Source organism: Vipera berus, assembly GCF_964194415.1.
Source record: "Vipera berus genome assembly, chromosome: 9".
NCBI lineage: Eukaryota > Metazoa > Chordata > Lepidosauria > Squamata > Viperidae > Vipera > Vipera berus.
In genome coordinates, this window is record NC_138212.1 from 4876552 (window position 1) to 4900423 (window position 23872).

At 43.1% G+C, this 23872-nt stretch overlaps 1 protein-coding gene across 2 annotated transcripts; it reads left to right on the forward strand.

The window, feature by feature from the left end:
- The first annotated feature begins 1884 nt into the window (after window positions 1-1884).
- RPS19 (ribosomal protein S19) lies at window positions 1885-15335 on the forward strand. 2 transcript variants are annotated; one of them, XM_081335150.1, is made up of 6 exons: window positions 1885-1977; window positions 3612-3682; window positions 8453-8553; window positions 11656-11839; window positions 12675-12729; window positions 15268-15335. In XM_081335150.1, exons 2-6 carry the CDS (start codon window positions 3612-3614, stop codon window positions 15292-15294), a joined length of 438 nt encoding a protein of 145 aa, XP_081191276.1. In that variant the 5' UTR covers window positions 1885-1977; the 3' UTR covers window positions 15295-15335. The 2 variants fall into 2 exon arrangements, with proteins under 2 accessions (XP_081191276.1, XP_081191277.1); XM_081335151.1 differs by lacking the exon at window positions 1885-1977 and adding an exon at window positions 2750-2833.
- The last annotated feature ends 8537 nt before the right edge of the window (window positions 15336-23872 follow it).

Below are 23872 nucleotides of genomic sequence, written 5' to 3' on the forward strand. Positions count from 1 at the left end.
GTTATGACCGCTGCAGCATCCCCAAGGTCCCATGATCAAAATTCATATTTATGACCGTCTCTGTGTCCCGGGGTCATGTCATCCCCTTTTGCGACCTTCTGACAAGCAAAGCCAATGGGGAAGCCAGATTCACCTAACCGCCGTGTTACTAACTTATCAACTGCAGTGACCCATTTAACAATGAAGGCAAGAAAGGTCGTAAAATGGGTCAACATTCACTTAACAAATGTCTCATAAACTTTGGGCTCAATTGCAGTTGTAAGTTGAGGACTACCTATATCCCCAACCCTACGTCACTTACTTGGGTGCCTTCCAAAGCAAAGAGCTGTGTGGGGGTGATCCAGGGGACGTCAGCCTCACACCAAAGAGAGGTCTTCCTCAAACAGAGGCCTTAGGCTGCCTGAGCCATTTGTTACAGGGGAGGAAGACGACTGCTTGAAGAACACCAGCAATCACTTTCATGCTGTTGTGTTAACTAATGTACTGAAATGTAGAGACTTTTAGACTGCCCAATCGCTTTACAAAGCCCTAGTAAGACCACACCTGGAATACTGCAGCCAATTTTGGTCACCATATCACAAAAAAGGTGTTGGAGAGTTTGGAAAAAATTCAGAGAAGAGCAACTAAGATGATCCAAGGCCTGGAGACTAAAACATACGAAGAACGGCTGTGGTACTTGGGTTTGGCTAGTTTAAAGAAAAGAAAAAATAGGGGAGACATGATAGCGATGTTCCAGTATCTGAGGGGCTGCCACAAAGATGAGGGGAGTCACGTTATTCACCAAAGCACCAGAGGGAAGGACGAGAAACAAGGGTTGGAAGCTGATTAAGGAGAGAAGCAACCTGGAATTAAGGAGAAACTTCCTGACAGTGAGGACAATCAACCAGTGGAACAGCTGGCCACCAAAAATCATGGATGCTCCATCACTGGAGATTTTCAAGAAAAGACTGGACAATCACCTGTCTGAGACGGTATAGGTTCTCCTGCTTGAGCAGGGGGCTGGTCTAGAAGACCTCCAAGGTCCCTTCAAGTTCTATTCTATTCTATTTCTTATTCTTTCCTCTGAGTTCCTTGGCAATCTTCAGTCCTTTCTCTGAAGGGGTTTCCAGCTGGGGCAACATTCTTCTTTGTTATCTTTTCCTTTGCTAAACAGCCACTTCCCGTTCATGGATCACAGAAGAGTTCCTCTACAAATTAGAACAAAAAACTCCTGAAGTCCAAATAGCTGGCTCAGGAATTCTGGGAGTTGAAGTCCACAAGTCATAAAAGAGCCAAGGTTCCCCACCCCTGGTTTAGGAGAAGTCAAGGTTCACATCCAAAGGCACGGCAATAAAATCACAATCTTCTCTGCCCTTCCCAATCTGCAGCTTAAGGCAAGGGCCTCACTCTGTACCTTGGATAGTCTAGCCATGTTTAGAACTTGACATCCTTATTCCCCAAATATTAGTAGGGTAAGAAAATCTCTTTTTGCACCAATTTTACCCTGGCAGCTGCAAGGAGAAAAATTCTAAACAGATTTTTTTTAAAAAAATAATAATTAAGCAATCCTACTTTTGGAATGTGGGGAGATCTTTAACATTTATCACAGAACCCCAGCAACAATAGATCCCATTGCTTAGAAAAGGAAGATCAAGGGAATACCAACCCAGATAAACAAACAGAATCAAGAAACTTATTATCCAGATTAGGAAAACAGGAAGAAGAAGAAGAAGAAGGAAAAAAAATTGAATCGACTTCCGCCCTTCGATGGGCAAATTGCCTCGGCGACTTCCGGCTTCGCGAGCCGTTCTCGTCGTCTGGAGGGAGATCGCGCGGTCACTGCCTCTCCCCGCCTTCCACCCGTGATTGGGCAAGGCCCAAGTCTCGCAGGTGACCATTGGCCGAGAGAAACCTCGCGACGCTTGGAGCCCTGCGAGGAGCGGGTGGGCAGCCCCGTGCGTTCTTTTTCCTGCCCGGTAGCGCTGAGGCGGCAACACGGTGAGCGAGGTGGCGGCTCGTGGCTCGTCCGGGGGTCCGGCTGACACCCCACCCCCCACCCCCCCAATGGGGCCGGCTTCGGCTTCTCTAATTTTTCTCGGTGCTCCGGCCTAGCCTCCCTTGGGCCTGGCCTTTGGGCCATGTGGCAGCGTGGGAGGGAACCGAGGAATAATAGGGGGGACGCTTGGAAATGAGAAAAAAAACACGTGGGGAGACGAGAATCAAAACCTTCGTTTGACTGGATTTACTGTACATCAGTCATATTTTATGTTTCTGCATAACTGCGAGGAAAGATCATTTTTATAGATCAGAAATTTTAATATTATTGACATTCGTCTTTTTTTTTAAAAAAAAAAACACCTTGGGGAAGCTTAGCATCTTAAATATCACCACTATTCCTGATGGTTGTTTCTTTGAAGCAGCTACTGAGAAGAAAATTACGTATCTATTTGAGCAGTCTGACCTGGTCTGATGGGTTAGGGTTGGGGTTTTAATACATCTTAATTATTGTTTTAACCTTGGGCATTTATTTAATCGCTTTTAACTTTTGTATTCTGTTTTTGTATTTATTGCCCTGTACACCGCCCTGAGTCCTTCGGGAGAAGGGCGGTATAAAAATATAATTAATTAATAAATAAATAAATAAATATATCTATATCTCTTATCTCTCTATCATCCATCTAATCTATCTATATCTATCTCTCTATCTCTCTATATCTATCTCTTTATATCTATCTATCATCTATCTATTTTCAGTAGTATTCGATGCCTGGACCCTTAAGAAGTTAACAAAACAGGGAAAACAGACTTCGTAGGTCGAAGACAAAAAAAATATTATTAAAGCCCGATGTTTTAGGTATCTTCGAAAACAACCCCTAAAGAATCTGTTACTTTTAAGTATATATATATATATATATATTTCTGATTAAAAAGTTGGGGTGGAAACGATACTCGCAGAAATTGAAACCAGAAACGGAGGGACTTGGACAATCTTAACACAATCACCAAAATCATATTTTATGATGCGGTGTTTTGCTTTTCTGTGGGAAGGAAGAGGAATAGATAAGGTTTTTGATAATAGGGACAGTATGATCTGCTGTAGAGTAATGTAAAGAATAAAGAGCCTGCACTATAGACATTCTACAGATGCTAAAACGTCTAAGCTCATTGTAATAGAAGTCATATAAATAATGGTTCTTACTTATTAATTCCAGTAATAGCAGATGTAGGATTCAGAATTACAAACTGCAATCCTTGGTCACCTGTCCAAAATTCTTGTCCCTTTCGCTCTGAAGCCAGTTGCCTCAAAGTGGGGTTTCTGGGAAAAGCAAACTTACATTTCTTTTCTGAACCTTAAGATAGGGCAATATGGGTGTCCTCCAGCTTGGGATACTGCTGGCAGTGGAGCTGTCTATTTTTGCTTGGTTGCTCCAATATACTGTTTATTGGGGATGCTTTATTCCTCCTGGTAACTGCCGAGCGGCCTTAGGAATTATAATATTAATAAACAGGTAATAAACAAACGAGGGGTGCTGTCCTGGCCTCTCCTCAGCAGTGGTGGTTCAATAGGAAATAGGAAACTATGATTATTATTTTTAAAATTGGAGAGATGATATATTTTCCCCCCTCTGCAGATGCCTGGAGTAACTGTAAAAGACGTCAACCAGCAGGAGTTTGTACGGGCCCTTGCAGCCTTTCTCAAAAAGTAAGTTGTGTGAAAAATTAATTAGCACGTACAAATTGGACTTCTGATGTAGTGAGTTGAATTTTCCCCAAAAAGGTAGCACTCTCTTCTGAGTCTATATTAATCTTTAGAGCATTCTTGCTTAGCATATTTTAATGGTTTTGATGGAAAAGTCACTTAAGTAAAAGAAAAAAGTTCTTTTGCAATAGCAATCACTCAGGCAATGGGGTGGGTGTTAGAAACCATGATTCCTGTAAAGCCAGGCAGGAAATGCTTAGGGACTTGGAAGCACCCTCTAATTTTGGTGGCCTGTGAATAGGATAAATAGTTGGAAGAAAAGCATATTTCTTCTCACTAGAATCAGATTTATTGGTGGTTAAAAGTATACTTCCATGCAACTAATCATACCAGAATGGAGCTGGTATGCAAATACGAGTTTGTGTCCTGTTAATCTGCTGTGGGGTTAGTAAAAGGATTATGTTCAATATTTGCACCTGTTATTTCCAAACAAAATGTTTTTTTATAAATTTGGTTTTCTAAACAAAAACATCTTTAGGGATTGGGTTGTTGTTGTTGTTAGCTGCGAAGTCGTGTCCGACCCATCGCGACCCTATGGACAACATTCCTCCAGGCCTTTCTGTCCTCTACCATCTTCTGGAGTCCATTTAAGCTCACGCCTACTGCTTCAGTGACTCCATCCAGCCACCTCATTCTCTGTCGTCCCCTTCTTCTATTGCCCTCGATCTTTCCCAGCATTAGGCTTTTCTCCAGTGAGTCCTTCCTTCTCATTAGGTGGCCAAAGTATTTGAGTTTTAGCTTCAGGATCTGGCCTTCTAAAGAGCAGTCAGGATTGATCTCCTCTAGGACTGACCGGTTTGATCGCCTTGCAGTCCAAGGGACTCGCAGGAGTCTTCTCCAGCACCATAGTTCAAAGGCCTCAATTCTTTGGCGCTCAGCCTTTCTTATGGTCCAACTTTCACTGCCATACATTGCAACTGGGAAGACCATAGCCTTAACTATACGCACTTTTGTTGACAGGGTGATGTCTCTGCTTTTTAGTGTGCTGTCTAGATTTGTCATGGCTTTCCTCCCCAGGAGCAAGCGTCTTTTAATTTCTTGGCTACAGTCCCCATCTGCAGTGATCTTGGAGCCCAGGAAAATAAAATCTGTCACTACCTCCATTTCTTCCCCATCTATTTGCCAGGAATTGAGAGGGCCAGATGCCATGATCTTGGTTTTCTTAATGTTAAGTTTCAACCCAAGTTTTGCACTCTCCTTCTTCACCCGCAACAAGAGGCTCTTTAGTTCTTCTTCACTTTCTGCCATTAGAGTGGTATCATCTGCGTATCTTAGGTTGTTGATATTTCTTCCGGCAATCTTAATTCCAACTTTTGATTCATCTAGCCCTGCCTTTCTCATGATGTGCTCTGCATATAAGTTAAATAGGCAGGGCGACAGTATACAGCCTTGCCGGACTCCTTTCCCAATTTTGAACCAATCAGTGGTTCCGTGTCCAGTTCTCACTGTTGCTTCTTGGCCCGCATATAGGTTTCTCAAGAGACAAATAAGATGGTCTGGTACTCCCATCTCTTTAAGAACTTGCCACAGTTTGTTATGATCCACACAATCAAAGGCTTTAGCATAGTCAATGAAGCAGAAGTAGATGTTTTTCTGGAACTCCCTAGCTTTCTCCATGATCCAGCGTATGTTGGCAATTTGATCTCTAGTTCCTCTGCCTCTTCGAAATCCTGCCTGTACTTCTGGTAGTTCTCGATCCACATACTGCTGAAGTCTAGCTTGTAGGATTTTAAGCATGACTTTACTAGCATGAGAAATGAGTGCAATGGTGCGATAGTTTGAACATTCTTTGGCACTGCCTTTCTTTGGAATTGGAATGTAAACTGATCTTTTCCAATCCTGTGGCCACTGTTGAGTTTTCCAAATTTGCTGGCAAATTGAGTGTAGCACTTTTACTGCACTGTCTTTTAAGATTTTGAATAGCTCAGCTGGAATACTGTCACCTCCACTAGCTTTGTTGTTGCTCAGCTTTTCTAAGGCCCACTTCACTTCACATTCTAGGATGTCTGGCTCGAGGTCAGTGACCACCTCATTGTGATTATCAGGGACATTAAGCTCATTCTTGTATAGTTCTTCTGTGTAATTTTGCCACCTCTTCTTAATCTCTTCTGCCTCTGTTAGGTCCCTGCCATTTTGGTCCTTTATCATGCCCATTTTTGCATTAAACGTTCCCTTCATCTCTCCAATTTTCTTGAAAAGATCTCTGGTCCTCCCTATTCTATTGTTTTCTTCTATTTCTTTGCACTGTTCATTTAAGAAGGCATTCTTATCTCTTCTAGCTATTCTCTGGAATTCTGCATTCAATTGGGCATATCTATGTTTTTCTCCCTTGCCTTTCGCTTCCCTCCTTTCCTTAGCTATTTGCAAAGCTTCCTCAGACAGCCATTTTGCTTTCTTGCATTTCTTTTTCTTTGGGATGGTTTTGGTTGCTACCTGTTGTACAATGTCGCGAACCTCTGTCCATAGTTCTTCAGGCACTCTGTCTATCAGATCTAATTCCTTAAATCTATTTGTCACCTCTACTGTATATTCAACAGGGATATGATTTAATTCATACCTGAGTGGCCTAGTGCTTTTCCCTACTTTCTTCAGTTTAAGCTTAAACTTTGCAAGGAGAAGCTCATGGTCTGAGCCACAGTCAGCTCCTGGTCTTGTTTTTACTGACTGTATAGAGCTTCTCCATCTTTGGCTGCAGAGCATATAGTCAATCTGATTTCTGTGATGACCGTCTGGTGATGTCCATGTGTAGAGCCGTCTCTTGGGTTGTTGGAAAAGAGTGTTTGCTATGACCATCGTATTCTCTTGACAAAATTCTATCAGCCTGTGCCCTGCTTCATTTTGTACTCCAAGGCCAAACTTGCCTGTTATTCCGGTTATCTTTTGGCTTCCTACTTTAGCATTCCAATCCCCCATGATGATAAGGACATCATTTTTTGGTGTTAGTTCTATAAGGTGCTGTAGGGCTTCATAGAACCGGTCAATTTCATCCTCTTCAGCACTGGTGGTTGGGGCATAGACTTGGACTACTGTGATATTGAATGGTTTGCCTTGGATTCGAACTGAGATCATTCTGTCATTTTGAGGATTGTATCCCAGTATTGATTTTCCTACTCTTTTATTGACTATGAAGGCTACTCCATTTCTTCTGAGGGATTCTTGCCCGCAGTAGTATACCTGGTGGTCATATGAATTAAATTCACCCATTCCTGTCCATTTTAGTTCGCTGATACCTAAGATGTCGATGTTCAGTCTTGTCATCTCTTGTTTGACCACGTCCAGCTTTCCTTGATTCATGGATCTTACATTCCAGGTTCCTATGGAGAAAAAATCTTTACAGCATCGGACTTTCCTTTCACCACCAGACACATCCACAGCTGAGCGTCCTTTCGGCTTTGGCCCAGTCGCTTCATTCTTTCTGGCGCTACTAGTACTAGCCCTCTGCTCTTCCCCAGTAGCATATTGGACGCCTTCCGACCTGAGGGGCTCATCTTCCAGCGTCATATCGTTTTGCCTTTTGGTACTGTCCATAGGGTTTTCATGGCAAAGATACTGGAGTGGGTTGCCATTTCCTTCTCCAGTGGATCACGTTTTGTCAGAACTCTCAGCTATGACCTGTCCGTCTTGGGTGGCCCTGCACGGCATAGCTCATAGCTTCATTGAATTACGCAAGCCCCTTCGCCACGACAAGGCAGTAATCCATGAAGGGGAGGGATTGGGTAGGGATGTGCTTAATATGGGCCTTCCTCTTCATGACTCCCAAAATGACATGTCCTTCTCTTTCTTCTCAACAACATTGCTGATATCCTATAACGGGTAGGCAACCTTGGCTCTTTTATGATTCATGGACTTCAACTCCCAGAATTCCTGAGCCAGGCCCCCCCCCCCAATTTTTTTCCCCAGCACCTGTCTCTTGCTTCTCCTTTACTGCCATTGCTGAATGCTCCTGGCCTTTTCCTGCCTTTCCTCTCCAGTCATTGTTTCTTTCCAGAACAGTTTGTTTCAGTATAGAAGTTGAAATTCTGTTTCATTTTGGTTTCTGGACCAAACACGCTTCATTTTGAACCACCAGAAACTAGCTGTTTTGTGTGTGTGGAATAATTCATGCTTCATGTGTAGACTAGTTCATGCACAAACTGTTTTGCACATCTCTAAAATACTAATAACTGCCTTAAGTACATTCTGGATAGTAACATGGGGTACAAATCGCATATATGTGTGTGAATCAATTATTGACAAATAGCAATGCAGTAAAATTTATAGTGAAACAGGCATTTAAACCAAAGCATCCTGTATTTTTTTAAAAAATTGGGTAAACAACTGTGTACTTTTGTTGGTATTTCAGTCCACAAAGCATTGTCTACATTGGGATTTGATTGGTCAGTGTGGTAGTTGCCATACAAGTTGAGTAATTCAAATTTTAAAAAATCCTATCTTAGAACATGACTGCCTTCTTCCAAGTAGTAGCTTTAGTGCATCTGTGCTTCAGCTGTTTTCCCTTTGAATTATTTCATGAGTATATTCGGATTAATAAGTTGCCTAAAGACACTCATTGTATGTTTGCAACCCTTTAAAGCAGTCCTCTCCAATCACTCTGTCATCCCAGAAAAAAGTTACAGTATTGTGTTTGCATCCCATTTGCTTTGAACCACCTTTTTGGAAACGAGAAGGAAGCAGTTCACAGTCCTCATAACTGATATTTGAATTGTTTTGCAGGTCAGGTAAACTAAAGGTACCTGAATGGGTGGACACAGTCAAACTAGCCAAGCACAAAGAATTGGCTCCATATGATGAGAACTGGTTTTATACCAGAGCTGGTAAGGAATGAAATAATTTCAGTGCCGTGCTAATTATAATTTTTGTACAATGTGTTCTTTGTGTAAAGGTAAAGGTTCCCCCGCACATGCGTGCTAGTCGTTTCCGACTCTAGGGGCCGGTGCTCATCTCTGTTTCAAAGCCGAAGAGCCAGCGCTTGTCCGAGGACGTCTCCGTGGTCATGTGGCCGGCATGACTAGACGCCAAAGGCGCACGGAACGCTGTTACCTTCCCACCGCAGTGGTCCCTATTTTTCTACTTGCATTTTTATGTGCTTTCGAACTGCTAGGTTGGCAGAAGCTGGGATGAGTAACAGGCGCTCACTCTGTTACACGGCACTCGGGATTCGACCCGCCAAACCGCCGACCTGATTGACAAGCTCAGCGTCCTAACCCACTGAGCCACTGCGTCCCTTCGTTCTTTGTGTAAGAAGGGCCAAAGTGAACTTTATTGTTGAAATTATTTATAGGTAAACGGCGCAATGTGCTTCTCATGGGGCAGTGCTGGCTCAGGAATTCTCGGAGTTGAATTCCACAAGTTGTAAAGTTGCCATAATTTACCCAGCTCTGCATTAGTATATAAGTTCATCCTCCTAAGAAACTTACAGCGGAAGGGTAAAGACAAGTAGAATGAGAGATGAAAGTAGGCAAATGTAGTAAAATTCATGACTTAGTTTCACTAGCTGGTTAACATGCAACGACAGGCCATACTGTAAATTGTTGGGTGTTTCACAAACAAAGGCAAATGTTTGGTTTTTGACTAAGCCTGGCATGCAAATCAGCCATTGGTGATTTTAAAACATGGATCAGTTGCTTAGCACTTTATATGGATCTGTGGTACAGTGGCTTGTTCAAAACTCTGAGGTGAGGTGGATGGGCGGTTTCAAAATTGGATAAATACTATTGTTTTGTATATGTGAACTGCTCAGCATCTGTGTGTGGCAATAAATAAAACCGTGATTGTGGTTAAAATCATGGCTTACTGTAACCACTGAATTCATCTAGTACATCATTCATCCTATAAAATGGGCCCATGGTACTGGCAATAGTACAGGGGAGCAGTTGCTGTGGGGCAATGGTGAATAGTGTCTGGTTTTGAGGTGTTTCAGTCAGTGTTGACTTCTGGTGACTGGATGAAAACCTGCAGTTTTCTTGGCAAAATTTTCTGAAGTACTTTGCCATGGCCTTCTTCCTTGGCCTGAGAGACTGCGTGACTGGCCCAAGGTCACCCAGCAGGCTTTGTGCCTAAGACAGGGTTAGAACTGGTTTCTGGCCTGGTGCCTTAGTCATTATATCAAACTGGCTTTAGTGTTAGCCTTCACTTGTATTAAGCAATAACATTGGTTTACATGCCGTTGCTAGAGTAAGTCTATAAATAATGGTTTTGGAAGAAACTGCTGGACAGAACGCTGCAATTCCTACTTTTCTAATCCAGCCCCTGGGAGTGTCTTTTTGCCTCTGCCTTCTGATGATACTGCAGGGTTTGAAGCAACTCTTTACTGTTAAAAGAAGAGTGTGTCTTTTGGGACAACAGACGGTCCTCTATGCACAACTGCCTGGTTTAGGCCCTGGTCTGTGCGTGGCCTGGGAGGGATGAAGAATGAAAGGAACAGAATCCTTTCTCATTTTCCCAGGAAATAATCTCTACCACTGGATATATGTGAAGCAAAGACTTCAGCTTTACAGTAAGCTCTCTGTGGCTTGCTAGCAATTGGAGAGTTTGCTAATGGTATCAATCAAGAAGATAATTGACTTCTCTGCCCATAATTATAAAGCATTTATAACTTGGGGGCCAATCAGAAACACAGATGCTTTGTTGGCCAGCTCTTTAATATGATGTCTCATAAAAAGCCTCAATTAATTCTAAAATATCTTTGTGGCTTGTTTTTCTGTCGGCCCTTTAATCTATTACCAATCGCTGCTAGATACTTTGGACAACCACCATCCACATTGAGTGGGCAGCACTCTTGGCTAGTATGGAAATCTTTTCCCCAACAGGCCTCAAACCCTTTGCATTTGATTTGCCTGCCTATAAAACGGGGGATGGGATGCAAGCAATCGCTTGGTTGTCTACCAATAGTCTGTTCTGTCTTTTGGCGGCCTCCATCTCATCCCACGCAAGATGGCTTTGTTCGTGACTTCAGATGGTTCTGCGTCCATTGGAGAGCCCTGGAGATGCTCTTTGTGGAGATCTCGCTCTTGTTATTTCACAGGGAACCAAAATGCCTTCTCACATCTGTTTGCATTCGCAGCAAATGACAGCTAACCAAATATTCTTGCTTTTCAAACGGCCCCCTGCGGTGGCAAGAGTTTTGTTAGATGCCCTGAAGTCCAAACCCCGCCTTTCTCCCTTTCCGTTATTGCTGTCAGGATGGCTGTTCAGCGTGGCTAAGTTGCTGTTCTCACTGCTCTAGTGAAATGTAAGGGAGAGAAGTAGGTTTCTGAGTTGCAGGAATATCTCCTCAGGGTTTCTCCTTTCGTCTGGGCCTGTGGAGTAGCCTCAAAGGAGAAAGCAGGCGGTGCGTATAAAAGCTGCCTGCTGGTGAATAGCAGCTACGCCATTTCTGCAGAACTCGGTTCTAGGTGAAAATTGAGAGCGCTTAATGCAGTTTTCTTGTTTTGTCTCCAAGCGATGCCACGCTGATACATCTTCAGTTGGAGGTGGCGTTGGGCTGACAGCAGTTGATGGTCCTGTGCTCATTAATTTTAATTACTTTCATTAGGGCCTTTCATTGAAGGAGCATAATTTATTTGGGCATGCAACTTCTTGGCAGGCATTGAGAGTTCTTGTCTTTAGCAACCTTCAGTATGAGAAGATGGGCTTGGCTGTTTTGAAAATGCTGTTTTTTGGTACGAGATGGCTCACGTTAATAGATTGGCCCAGGGTGGGTTGGTTGAGGCAGGGATCCTCAGAAAAAAGGCACTGGCAAACCACTTCTGAATGGTTACCCAGAAAACTCAAGAGCAGCAGTCCAGCTTGGAAAAGGTAAGATACTTTGAGTCCTGTGAAATTTTGGAAACGGTTCAGTCTTTCTTGTGCCAGAAGGCTGCGGTTGAGATGACCAGGTAAAAAGGTCCTCAAGTGATGACTTCTTTTGTTTGCAGCATCCACGGCCCGTCACCTTTATCTTCGGGGTGGTGCTGGAGTCGGCTCCATGACCAAGATCTATGGGGGACGCCAGCGCAATGGTGTGATGCCCAGTCACTTCAGCCGGGGTTCCAAAAGTGTGGCCAGGAAGGTGCTCCAGGCTTTGGAAGGGCTCAAAATGGTGGAGAAGGACCAGGATGGGTGAGTTCCTACCAGATGCAGAGAACGTGGAAGCCTCAGTAAATACACGTGTATTGTGTCAGGCTTACAAGAAGCACAATTGTGGACAACACATCGGATGCCATCTTTGGGAATCTGTTTATAAAGACCATACTGGGACCTCTGTGTTCAGAGGCAATGTGACTTTCAATATCTGTTGATGGACAATTATAGAAGTCTTTTGCCTTTGTGGCCTACGTGAGGGCTTCCAAAGACAGTCCAAATAATACTAGAGTATTATGGCCAAGCAACAATGTCCCTTCCAATGTTAAGGGTATGTTTTCCTGTGTGGTAGAATGCCTTCTTAAATATTGATACTGTTGGTTGCATGGCATGTGTGGGTACCTTTGGATGATGACCTTAGATTCAAATGTGCTCCATCTTAACGAACGCGCAAGATCGTTAATGGGGATTCTATGGCACTTCTGTATTGTTTAACTGTAGCTTCCTGTGTTCTTCACTGGCTGTAATTGCTCAGGGTTACATTTAAGCAACATCTACATGGCCTCCGATTTCCCCAAGTAGTGTGGAAGCCTTGGGAAACTTCAAAATTCATACAGGTGGTATGAGAAGGAGCACCCTTTGAAGGATGATCTTAATTTAGGATTGCACAGAAATTGTGATGTGCTGTGATATAATACATCAGCTTTAAGAATATTCTTAGTGAATGCTGGGTGCTGGACCACATGTTTTGAATCTTTTGAATTGTGATCTTTGCACAGCTATATTACTTGCAACCAAAACCCGGAATGATCCACAGTGCGTGTTAGTAGTTTAATTTTAGAAGATTCTGATCTTTATCCCTGGTTTCTTTCAGAGGTCGCAAACTTACTCCTCAGGGACAGAGAGATCTGGACAGGATTGCTGGACAGGTAACATCAATTGCATAAGACGTTTGACAAGAGGCTTAGGGTTACTGCAGCAGAACATTAATGCTAGAATCTTGCCCCTTAATGTAGATTTAGAAGTGACAGCTTTCTTGTGGCATTTAAAATGGCCATCCTTCCCTTCTCCCTCCTTAAAATTACAAATAGCCTATTCATTCATGGGCAGACTGAATAAAAGGAATCTATTCTTTGCAGAGAATGGACTGATGGTGCATTCTCATTAATGACAATTATGCATTGATCGTATTCTGCAAATGACTTCATTATGTAAATAATGTGAATTGTCATGGGTGAATTCTCTCCAATTTAAGGGGCGTGCATTAATAAGCATGCCACCCATTAATCTTTTAAAATGAGTTTTCACTTATATTGGAAGTATTGTTGGATTAAATCAATTGCCTTTGATGAGGTAAATTTTGACTTAGGTAATCCTACATTTAGGCACAGGTGCCGGTAGATTGTGTCAAGATTTTTTTCTTGCTTTTTAAAAATGAAGCAGCAGAGGAAAAAGTGCAAAAAACGATACAACTAGAATTGCATAAAGGCTTCTGGTACATGTACCCATATATATGCAGATTGTTACACTGCAATGTTAGTAGAGGGTGACCATGATTCACTGTAATCATCCGTACATAAATCTGTGGTCTTAAAGCAACTCATTCATATGTTGCAAGAAACACCAGGTCTAAAGTCCACTGAGTAACAGGCCATAAGTCTATTTTAATGAAAAGAAGGACTAGGGGTGACATGATAGCAGGTCTGTAGTTTGTGATTTAGACCAGGCAGGAGATGAGGATAAGAGGAAGAATTATCTTGAAATTAATCTTGTTATATTTTCTCACTCCCCTTGATTTAAAGCAGGGCTTAGGCTACTTGAGCATTCATCAAGGTTTTTTTTGAAATACACATTCTACAGAAGGTTTTTTTTTTTTAAAAAAAATCAGATAGGATGACTGGAACTCAGGAAATAAAAATCAATAACACTTGAAGGCCAGCAGATTGCCTCTCTTTCCCCCCCCCCCCCAAGGAAAGACCTTTACTTCCTAAAGAATGGTACAGCCTGGCTTTAAAAGCTTTGCGAGCAAAAGCAAAATAGATAATAAATGAGTTGGAATCAGCAACTTGTAGGAGTCTTTCCGAGCAGCCTTTGCTGGGGCCTAAATGAACCCCCAAAGACCCCCACTCTATGAATCTCATTAGAAGAAAGAGCTGCATGTTGCATCACCGGTTTGCTCTCAAAGCTTGTGCTTGATCATCTGCCCCCAATAAAACACTCTTAACAGCCCCACTGCCATTTGATAAAGTGCTGAGGTGATTGCACGTTAACTTGCTCTGTGTACAATGTACTGTTGGCGAGTTATTTCCTACAAATGAGTCCCTTTACAATTGTACGGAGCATGTTCAACAAAAACCAGAATATAGACTGTGCATCTCTCACACTTAGCAGGTGTTTCTCGCAGTGAATGGTTGAGCTCAAATGTCAAAACATCTTGACGCTTTCTTGATCACTCTTGAAAATTAACTGCAGCGGCCCATATCAAGAAGAGCTACTGTGGCTTCCTTTATTGGACACGGCAAATGAGCGTTTGCAGGACTGTGGAAGAGGACATTTATGTGTCCTAAGAAACTTGGCTTTCTTTCCAGCATGATTCACGAACAACATAAGAGTTCACAAATGACTCCAAGATTTAATGTCAGAGCAGCAATCATGTAAACAATACTCTAATTAAGGAATTGCCAAACAAGCTAGCAGTAAACAGCCTGACCACCAAACTTCTAAGACAGGGGCCTTCAAACCTGGCCCTTTTATGACTTGTGGACTTCAACTCCCAGAATCCCTCAGCCAGGCACGCTGGCTGAGGAATTCTGGGAGTTGAAGTCCACAAGTCATAAAAGGGCCAGGTTTGAAGACCCCTGCTTTAAGACCACCCCCACCAACATTCACAGGGCAAGCTAATAGAATATAAACTTAGAATAACACTCCTTACTAGCAACGATGACGTTACCTAGTTTGGGTAATGAAATATCTGCAAGAAGCACCCAGGACACCAAGTAACAAAGCCAGAATTTAGTTGGTTCACTATGGCTTGGTCAACAAAGCGTGATTCAAATTCTTGCTTTGAACTAGGTGTCAGTTCAGTCAAATATGTAACCAATATGCATAGTTAGACTGTTACCTATCTTGGTGAATTGTGTTGCAAGCTGGTGGGCGATGGTCATAAATTAATAGGGTGTTCTCGGCCTGTGACAGCACATTTTTCTATTTTCCCTGCAGTATATTGTCTGAAATGCAGTGTTGGTGACCTTTTGTCAGTCTGTTAATCAAAAGCAAGGCGACATAAAAAACAGATTGGAATTAAAGAATTCTTGCTTTAGATGCATGGCATTTGAATTAAGGCAGTGTTCTTAATGGGAGAAGAGGCCCTCTGAATACTGGGAAGTTGTGTACATGTTTTTATACTTACTCATAAATCATTTGAATATGCAAATAGATGTAGAATAGCTTTTATTCTTCTTTCCTAGGTGGCAGCTGCGAGCAAGAAACATTAAAATGGAATTCAGTTTAAAAATAAAGTTCTTTATTTACTGAAGCTGAATATATTCTTTTTTTTTGCAAAAGACTGTTTATCCTCATCTTGTACTAATCCTAGCATTCTTTTGTATAATTAAGGTGTAATTATAAATGGCCTTCCTCTGTTCACATATTTATTTGGCACCACAAGGACAAGACTTTGAATTCGGAGTGTGTGTGTTACTGTGTTACTGTGAGTGTTTTACTGCTCTTTTTAAAATAATTGCCTCCTTGGTAACCTGAGAGATCAGCACTCTTCTGTGCATCAGTCTTTAATTGGTAGATTAACAGATAAATTGTTTGTAAGGCAATCTTAACTGGAGAGGGCAAAATCTAATTGGAACTCTGGCTTCAAAGGTTTCTGTCTTTCAAAAGAGCTTGGAAAATAAAGCTGGTATTTCTGCACTCAAAAGAGGCAGGTCAATATTTTCTTGCCTTCCATCTTGCGAATCTAAACAATCAGGAATTCAGAAGACCTGTAACTTTTTAGCTGAGACTCCTATTTCTGATGAGCATTTCTCAACTTCGACAACGTGAAGAAGTGTAGACTTCAATTCCCGTAATTCCCTAGCCAGCACAACTGGCTGGGGAATTCTGGGAGTTGAAGTGCGCACATCTTTAACATTGTCAAGACTGAAAAACATTTGTTTCAGATAATTCTGTATATTGCTGTTTGGAAAACTTGATACCTAAACCGGTTTATTAAATCATTATCAAATGGGATCTCTAGTCCACCATGCAGTTCTCAATTTTGTTTGCGTAGTCTTTTTTTTCTTCTTCTTCAGAAAAAACCCCTCTTTTGTTAGTAGCATCACCCACTGTGGCAGCTACTTTTGAGTCCTTTCTGACTGCCAAATTTATCATTTCTGTCTTCTGGTTTGTCAGCTTTCTTTTTTTTAAATGGGGACAGAATGACCCTAATCAACTCTTACCCTCTTCCTTAATTTCACCCCCTCTAAATGTAGCACATCTGTATATTCTTGGCATAAACTTGCTACTGGTTTGGAGAACATGGTGGATAAGAGGCTGTTTTGGAATTTTAAAAGACCAGTTTCATTTTTCCTCAGTGGCCCTTCCAAGGGAAAGATATCTGCTTTCAGCATCTGTTTTCTTATCCCATCTTTACAGAACAGCTCTTGGCGCTGGCTCTTTCAAAGAAAATAAATTACCCTCCCTTGGAGACTGCATGAGTGTGTGGGGGGGCTAACCCCGGGGTTTTCTTCTCTCCCCCCCATGTTTATGAATGATTTAAGACATCTGATTCTGGAATCAAACTGCCATTTCAGCCTTAACTGTAGCTTTGAGGATGGGGCTGAAGCCCCAGAGTGTTCTCCGTAGCTTGACGCTAATGCGTTCTTTCAGAATATCTCTCAGGAGCTCAGCATTTTACAAACTCAATTAAGAATTTGTGTCCCTCCTGGGAAAACTGAGGTACCTCAAGATGCTGTTGCAGTCGAGATGGGATAGACGGAGAAATTGGGTCATGTACACAAAAGCTTGCTGCGTTGGTCAACAATGCATTCGGGTGAAAATGTTTTTAATAAGCAAACCCGAAACGGCATACAGATAGTCGTCGGCTTACAACAGTCCGTTTAGTCACCATTTGAAGTTACAACAAGCACTGAAAAAAGGGACTTGGGACCCTTTTTCACCCATTACCATTGTACCGTCTCCCTGGTCACGTGATCAAAATTCAGATACTTGGCAACTTGACTCATGACGGTGGCAGTGTCCTGGGGTCACGCGATCCCCTTTTGTGACCTTCCGACAAGCAAAGTCAGTAGTGATCAGATTACCAACCTAACAGCCCGCATCGATTCACTTAACAACTGTGGCAAGAAAGGTTGTAAAATGAGGCAAAACTCGTTCAACCAGTTAATGGCAGAGCTTGAGCCATTGTAATTATAACTGCTTAGTAATGAATCCCACTCTTCTCAGTCATGGAGAGTAACTGGGCAAAACAGTCCAACACTCCTTGGAATTTGGGGAAAACATAGGAGGAGAAACGCTCCGTTATTGTTCTGCCTCAGTCTACGTGAGTCCTTGTAATGCTCGGAAGGAGAAACCTTCCAAGAAACAGGCAGGAACTGCAAGAAAAAACCAACCACTTTTATTTTCACAGACTTGAGTCAATGTCCAAGACAAACAAACAGTCCACAGAAACTTGATCCTCAACACGGCTGCCTTCAGCAACCAGCACCTCCCACACCTTCCCTTTAATAATGTAGCCAAGGCGTGGCTTCCTAAAGCCTTCTCCTTTGCCTTTGGAGCCGCCCCATTGTATTCCTCTGTCCTACTCGCTTCTCTTGCCTGCGCTTTCGTGCATCCTGGATTTGTCCCAACTGTGCTTCATCATTGTCCAACTCAGGCTCCCAGCACAGCTGTGTCTCAGCATGAGTGCGAGTAGAGGGTCAAGGCACCTCATCCGACTGTAAGTCTTGGTTCTCCGAGCCTTCCTCTGATTCTAATGTCGCTCCAGGCCCCTCCTCCTCCTCATCTGATTCCTCAGACTCAGCTGCCAGATCCACTGGCTGGTGAGGAATCGACAGTTATCTACTAAATACACACAGCCAGTAGGTTAACTCCCCATTTCACATTACAAAATACCATTTGGGAATAACTGGAACTGCTAGGAGACTCCACCAGAATGTCATGTGACATGGGGCTCTCGGCTTTTGCTCCCTTGTTCAATAGGATAGAATTGTAAGCAATTAGGTGGCTTGCAAGGGGAAAAAAGTAAGGTTGGGTAAGGTTATTTACCAACAAATGCACATCAGAGTATAATTCTACATTAATAGAATTGTTTAATAAAGAATCTGGGTTCCAGATGTAGGAACTTGGGCTACAGAGATATTTTAGTATTGCGGGCCTTACTCTTAATTCTAATTACATCTAATTCTTTCAAATCCAAAACAGTTTGGGGAAGAAAATGCAAAGAGCCTCAGACTTCCATATTGTCTCTCAGTGGAATAACTGTCCGGTTTTGGGTGGGGAGAAAAGCCAGGAAAAATAAAATAATCCAGGCTCAAAAATGGGCTGGATCCTGACAGGCTGCAGTGAAAAATAATCCCCCCCCAAAAAAAAATTACCAATGAAATCCTGCAGAGGAAAAATTGGGCCTCAGCTTGAAATGATACCTTCCGCTCCATTATATGCCTCCCTTCCTCTTGGTCATGGGATCTAGAACAGAGCTGTGATTAAATTACCTTTTTACGGCCCTTAATTTCTGCATTAAGTCGGAGAGACTGGATGGAGCTGAGCATTTACTGACCAGGTGCCCTTCCTGACACCTACAAAGAGACTGCAGCAAAAAAAAAAAATTTTCCTTGCACCCTAAGAAAGAAACATTGCCGCTACCTAGGATTGAACTCTCAACCTTCCGAGTAGGAGGTGAGCGTTTTCACCACTAGGCCGCCACACCAACTAGAGCAGAGCTATGATTAAAGAGTGGGAAAGAATTCACATGGTTGGGGTTCTGTAAGCTTTCCCGATCCTGTTTGGCTCCCACTCTTCAGCTGAAAGGGATTCCCTTGTTTGTCTTCAAGGATGCCGCCAAAACTTTTTCTGGCTAACACAATTGACAAGCGGGGCAGAAGGACGCCGAAACGGCAGGAAACTTGTGGGCAGAAGAGCCTCTGCCTGCAGCTTTGCAGCAAAACCGACTTCAGCGAAGCGTCAAGAAGAGGAGGAAGGATGTGAGCTTGCTGTTATTAGAAAGTGTTTGTCATTTATTTCCATCAGAGACCGCTGGAGATAGACTTCCGATCCTGGAGCTCCGGCAAAGCTAGGGTTTAGGCACCTCCCGGCTTTAAAGGGTTCTCAGTAAAAAGCACTTTGGGTTCCATGAAAAATCGACTCTCAGAGGCCTGGACAAGACCTGCTTGTTAAAACGCTGAATGGGATCCCTCTGCAAGCCAGTCTGGAGATGCTTGTGCAAGGGAGTGAGAGGAAATTGTGTGGAACGGGTTTTTTTTGTGTGAATACGCTGCAGTCTCGGCCGCTTTTGGAGAGCCCCTTCTGGAAATAATTAGAGCTGCTAAGAACGGTTAATTCAATATACCTAACAGCGGGGGCCCAATAGGCCCTTTCCCCCACCTGTCGCTTCTTTGCAACCCATAAAGAGGCATGAAAATGGGGAGATTTACAGCCTTCAGCAGGCCGGAGCGTTGCAAATTTTTAAAATGGCGCCTTCCTTCCTAACAGCTACTGCAGCAAAAGTCATGCCTTGAGAATACAGTGGCAGGGAATCTGGAAAGGGACGCAGCAGCAGCTGTTTACCACTGCATGGCTTGTGCCTGCGGGTGGGGGTGGGGGTGGGTGGGTGGGGTGGGGACTGTTGTGGCCGAGATTTATCTCTAGGAAAGGCAAAACAGTTCTGCAGGAGCCTTCGGGGTGATGCCTTTAAATGATATCCTATAACTCTGGGATGGGCCTTGAGTTGACAAGGTGGCCACACTTTTGCCTTCCATTTAAATCAGATCGGGGCATTTTACGGCCCTCCAAGTACATCCGGTCCTTTGCCTCTCCCTGTCCACGTGAAGTCAATCAGTAATTAGAAATAAAATGTCAATGTAGGTAATCCTCGACTTACAACAGTTTATTTAAGTTACAACAGCACTTAAAAAAAAAAGTGACCTAGGACCATTTCTCACACTTACAACCGTGGCAGCATCCCCATGGTCACGTGATCAAAATTCAAATAAATAAATAAATAAAATAAAATTCACACGTTTGGCAACTGACCCTTATTTATGACGGTTGCAGGGTCCCCATAGTTGTGGCGTTACCTTTTGCGACTGTCACATCGGATGTTCTTGCTTTGACAACAAATGGAGATGCAGCCATTTTCTTTAACTTTGTTTTACTCTTAAGAGTTAGAATTAGATGATACTGGGGGGGGGAGGAGGAATGTGCATGGGAGTTAGAAATAGCAATATTGCAGTTGTGTGAGAGTCAAGGGTTTTTGTAATAAGACATGATAAGAAATGGCAGCGTTGGAGAACTGGAGGGAAAGACTGCATTTCACATTAATTGGACAATGTGATTGATGACTGTTAATTAGAGGAGGGATTTGCACTAGGTACTACGTGTTCAGGGGAGGGGAATTTAGATTTTGGCTTCACCTACGTTGGTGCTGATGTTGTGCTACTCCAGGGGTAGGCAACCTTGGCTCTTTTATGACTCATGGACTTCAACTCCCAGAATTCCTGAGTCAGCTGACTCAGGAATTCTGGGAGTTGAAGTCCATGAGTCATAAAAGAGCCGAGGTTGCCTACCCCTGGCATACACCATGCACGCAATGCGACTGCATCGCTTTCAATTTGAAAGCGACTGTTATATTCCCCCCCCCAATTTGCCTGTCGCCGTGTATGCACGCCCGTGCACCTTCACAGCCCTCCAGGTTTGCCTCTCCCCCCCTCCCCACAACAGTCCCAGTTTTTGATGTGGCCCCTTAGGAAAATTAATTGCCCACCTCTGATTTAAATAATTAGAGCTGGGAAGAAGAAATGAGGAATCGGGGATAAATCTTCATCAACAAGGCAGGACCATGATTCATTCCGTGGTTGTAGCCATCATCAGCACTTTGAGCAAATGGCTGCAATGATGTTTTGAGCATCATTACGGTTTCATTGGGATTAGTCTGGCTTAAATACCAAGGTGGGAAGGATGCAGGAGAGATTTCAAATGAGCAAATCTTCATGTCAACGGAGCTCGGGCAAAATCGGAGATGCTTCCTGCATTTGGATTGGGGAAAAGTGCGCTTCCGAGTTTTAAAATATCACAAGGTTGAAAAATTTGGTTCCTGGTGATTAGGAACTGCCCAGCCAAAAGGAGACATTAAGAGGTGAATATTCCTCCGCTTAAAAAGACATGTTTTTTTAAAAAATTTGACTTTCACATTGTCATGTTCAAGGCCCAAATGTGTGCGGCTTGAACCTACATGCTTCTGATTTCTGACGGAGCTACGTTTAATAAGAGTGAGCACGACACATGTACAAGCTGGCTTGTGAACACATGGTTGATTTTCAAGACAGTTCACTCTGCAGAGATTTAAGACTGTGGCGCTTGATGTGATCCACCAGGTGGCACTCGAGTGAATCTTTTTGGGTCAGCTTACCCCAAAGAGGAGATTGTAACCCCCAGTGGTTAGGGCAGTTCTTCCGGCTGCGGGGTAGCAACCACAATGAGAGAAAGCTATTTCCACAACTTCTGTTGCTGGTCTCTAGTGGCGAGACAGACCTGCCATCAAGAAGGAGATCTGGCTGAGAGCAAAGCGGAGAAAGATGTCACTCCTTGGAAATCATCCGAGTAAAAATGATCCCAGAATTTTCGTTGCCTGAGGCTGAGTTTAGAGGGGAAAAAAGACTCTGAAAAATCACCATTGAGTAGGGTTGAACTCAGCTGGGGAAAAACTGGAGGCTGTGAGCAGCCATGAATGATGGAGACTTGAGGGATGTTCAGGCAGATGAATTCACCTTGGCACAGAAAAGGAGTCAAAGGTAGCAAGGCTTTCAAGATTTTGGGGCCAGCCCTAACATTAGCAATAGCCACAGCACTTAGCCTTAGATATCGCTTCATAATACTTTCACAGCCCTCTCTAAGCGGTTTACAGAGTCAGCGTATTGCCCCCCAACAATCTGGATCCTTGTTTTACCGGCCTCGGAAGGACGGAAGGCTCAGTCAAACCTTGAGCCAGTGAGGATCGAACTGCTGGCAGTGGGCAGAGTTGGCCTGCAATACTGCCTTATAACCACTGCGCCACCAGGGCTCATGATTAGATAGGACACGGCAGCTACCCCACATGGCAGGGGCTGCCTGGTTGTTCACATCTGTAGGAAGACACAGGCATCTGGGCTACCAAATCTGTCCTGCATCAGTTGCCCACGTCCAACAACATCCACAGCTAGTTCTCAACTGACAAACATTCGCTTAATGAACGGTCAAAGTTAGAACGGCACTGGAAAAGGCGTCTTATGGCCGTTTTTCGCACTTAACGACTATTGCAGCATCCTCATCAAAATTCGGACGCTTGGCAACCGGCATGTATTCGTGACGGTTGCAGTGTCCCAGGGATCACAGGTTCCCCTTTTGCAACCTTCTGACAAGCAAAGTCAGCGGGGAAGACAAATTCACTTAACAGCCAGGTCATTAACTTAACATTTGCGGCGATTCATTTAACAACTGTGGCAAGAAGTGTTGTAAAATCACTTAATCACTGCCTTGCTTAGCGACGGAAATTTGGGGCTCAGTTGTGGTCGTAAAGTCAAAATAAAATAAATAAAATTTATAAATGAAATAAGATTTAGTTGCAGTAGTCCACTTGGCTGTTGTATTTGGCACGGATAAAGGAATTTCTCCTTGTCCTCGTCCTTGGTCCACAAAATTTCTTCAGCTATCTCATTCAAACGCTCACATTTCTGAACCAACTGTAATTTTTACTATATCCCCAGGAGATAAATCTGTAATATTATCCCCTCTATGGTAGAGACACTCATTTGTATTAATATATGCATGCTTTGTTTAATTATTCTTGAGAGTTTTTTTTTTGCTATGGTAGTTAGACCTCATGTTTGAATATGTATAATTTATTCAAAGAGTGCTGTATGAATTTCTGTTTTCAATTGATCGCTTAGAGGATTCCCCTGAGGATGGAGCCAAAAATGATATTCATACTTAATAAATATTAATTAATACATTTAATATTAAGTGATAACATTATTAGAAGGGACGCGGTGGCTCAGTGGGTTAGGACGCTGAACTTGTCGATCGGAAGGTCGGCAGTTTGGCGGGTCGAATCCCGAGTGCCGCGTAGCAGAGTGAGCGCCTGTTACTCGTCCCAGCTTCTGCCCACCTAGCAGTTCGAAAGCACGTAAAAATGCAAGTAGAAAAATAGGAACCACTACGGTGGGAAGGTAACAGCGTTCCGTGCGCCTTTGGCGTCTAGTCATGCCGGCCACATGACCACGGAGACATCCTCGGACAAGCACTGGCTCTTCGGCTTGGAAACGGAGATGAGCACCGCCCCCTAGAGTCGGAAACGACTAGCACGCATGTGCGGGGGAACCTTTACCTTTACCTTTAATAACATTATTAGTTGGTATTTTTGGAGAGCCGGTTTCTGCTCCCTTCTGGGAGGGGAGGTGGTGGCGGTTGCATCTTCCTGTACATTTGTTTTATACATTTTCAAAATTATTTTTTAAAATGGGATTCTTCAGCAACTTTGAAAACTAAATACAACACTCTGCTGCAAATGGGTACTGTTTGTGTTGAGTGTGTCATCATTCACACTGAAGACAGAAAGCTACTTTGGCTCACTTTCCCTTTGTTTAGTAATTTCTCCTTGTAGAAAGCTTTGCTAATAATTGTGACATTTTTCCTCTAAATTTTTCTCAGTGGAGTGAGGAACATGTCAGGCTAATTTTTTAAAAAGCATTTTTCCATTCACGCTGCCTGTCCGTGAATATAAAGTCTGATATCCTGAATGAACAGTCTTTAAATCTGAAAAGGCGTGATAATGGCGCTTCTCACAAGCACTTTTGTGGATCTGAAGTAGTG

Coding starts and splice junctions, on each gene's coding strand:
- RPS19 (XM_081335150.1), top strand. CDS start 3,612: ATGCCTGGAGTAACTGTAAAAGACGTCAACCAGCAGGAGTTTGTACGG. Junction 8,554..11,655: donor CTGGTTTTATACCAGAGCTG/GTAAGGAATGAA, acceptor TTTTGTTTGCAG/CATCCACGGCCCGTCACCTT. Junction 12,730..15,267: donor TGGACAGGATTGCTGGACAG/GTAACATCAATT, acceptor CTTCTTTCCTAG/GTGGCAGCTGCGAGCAAGAA.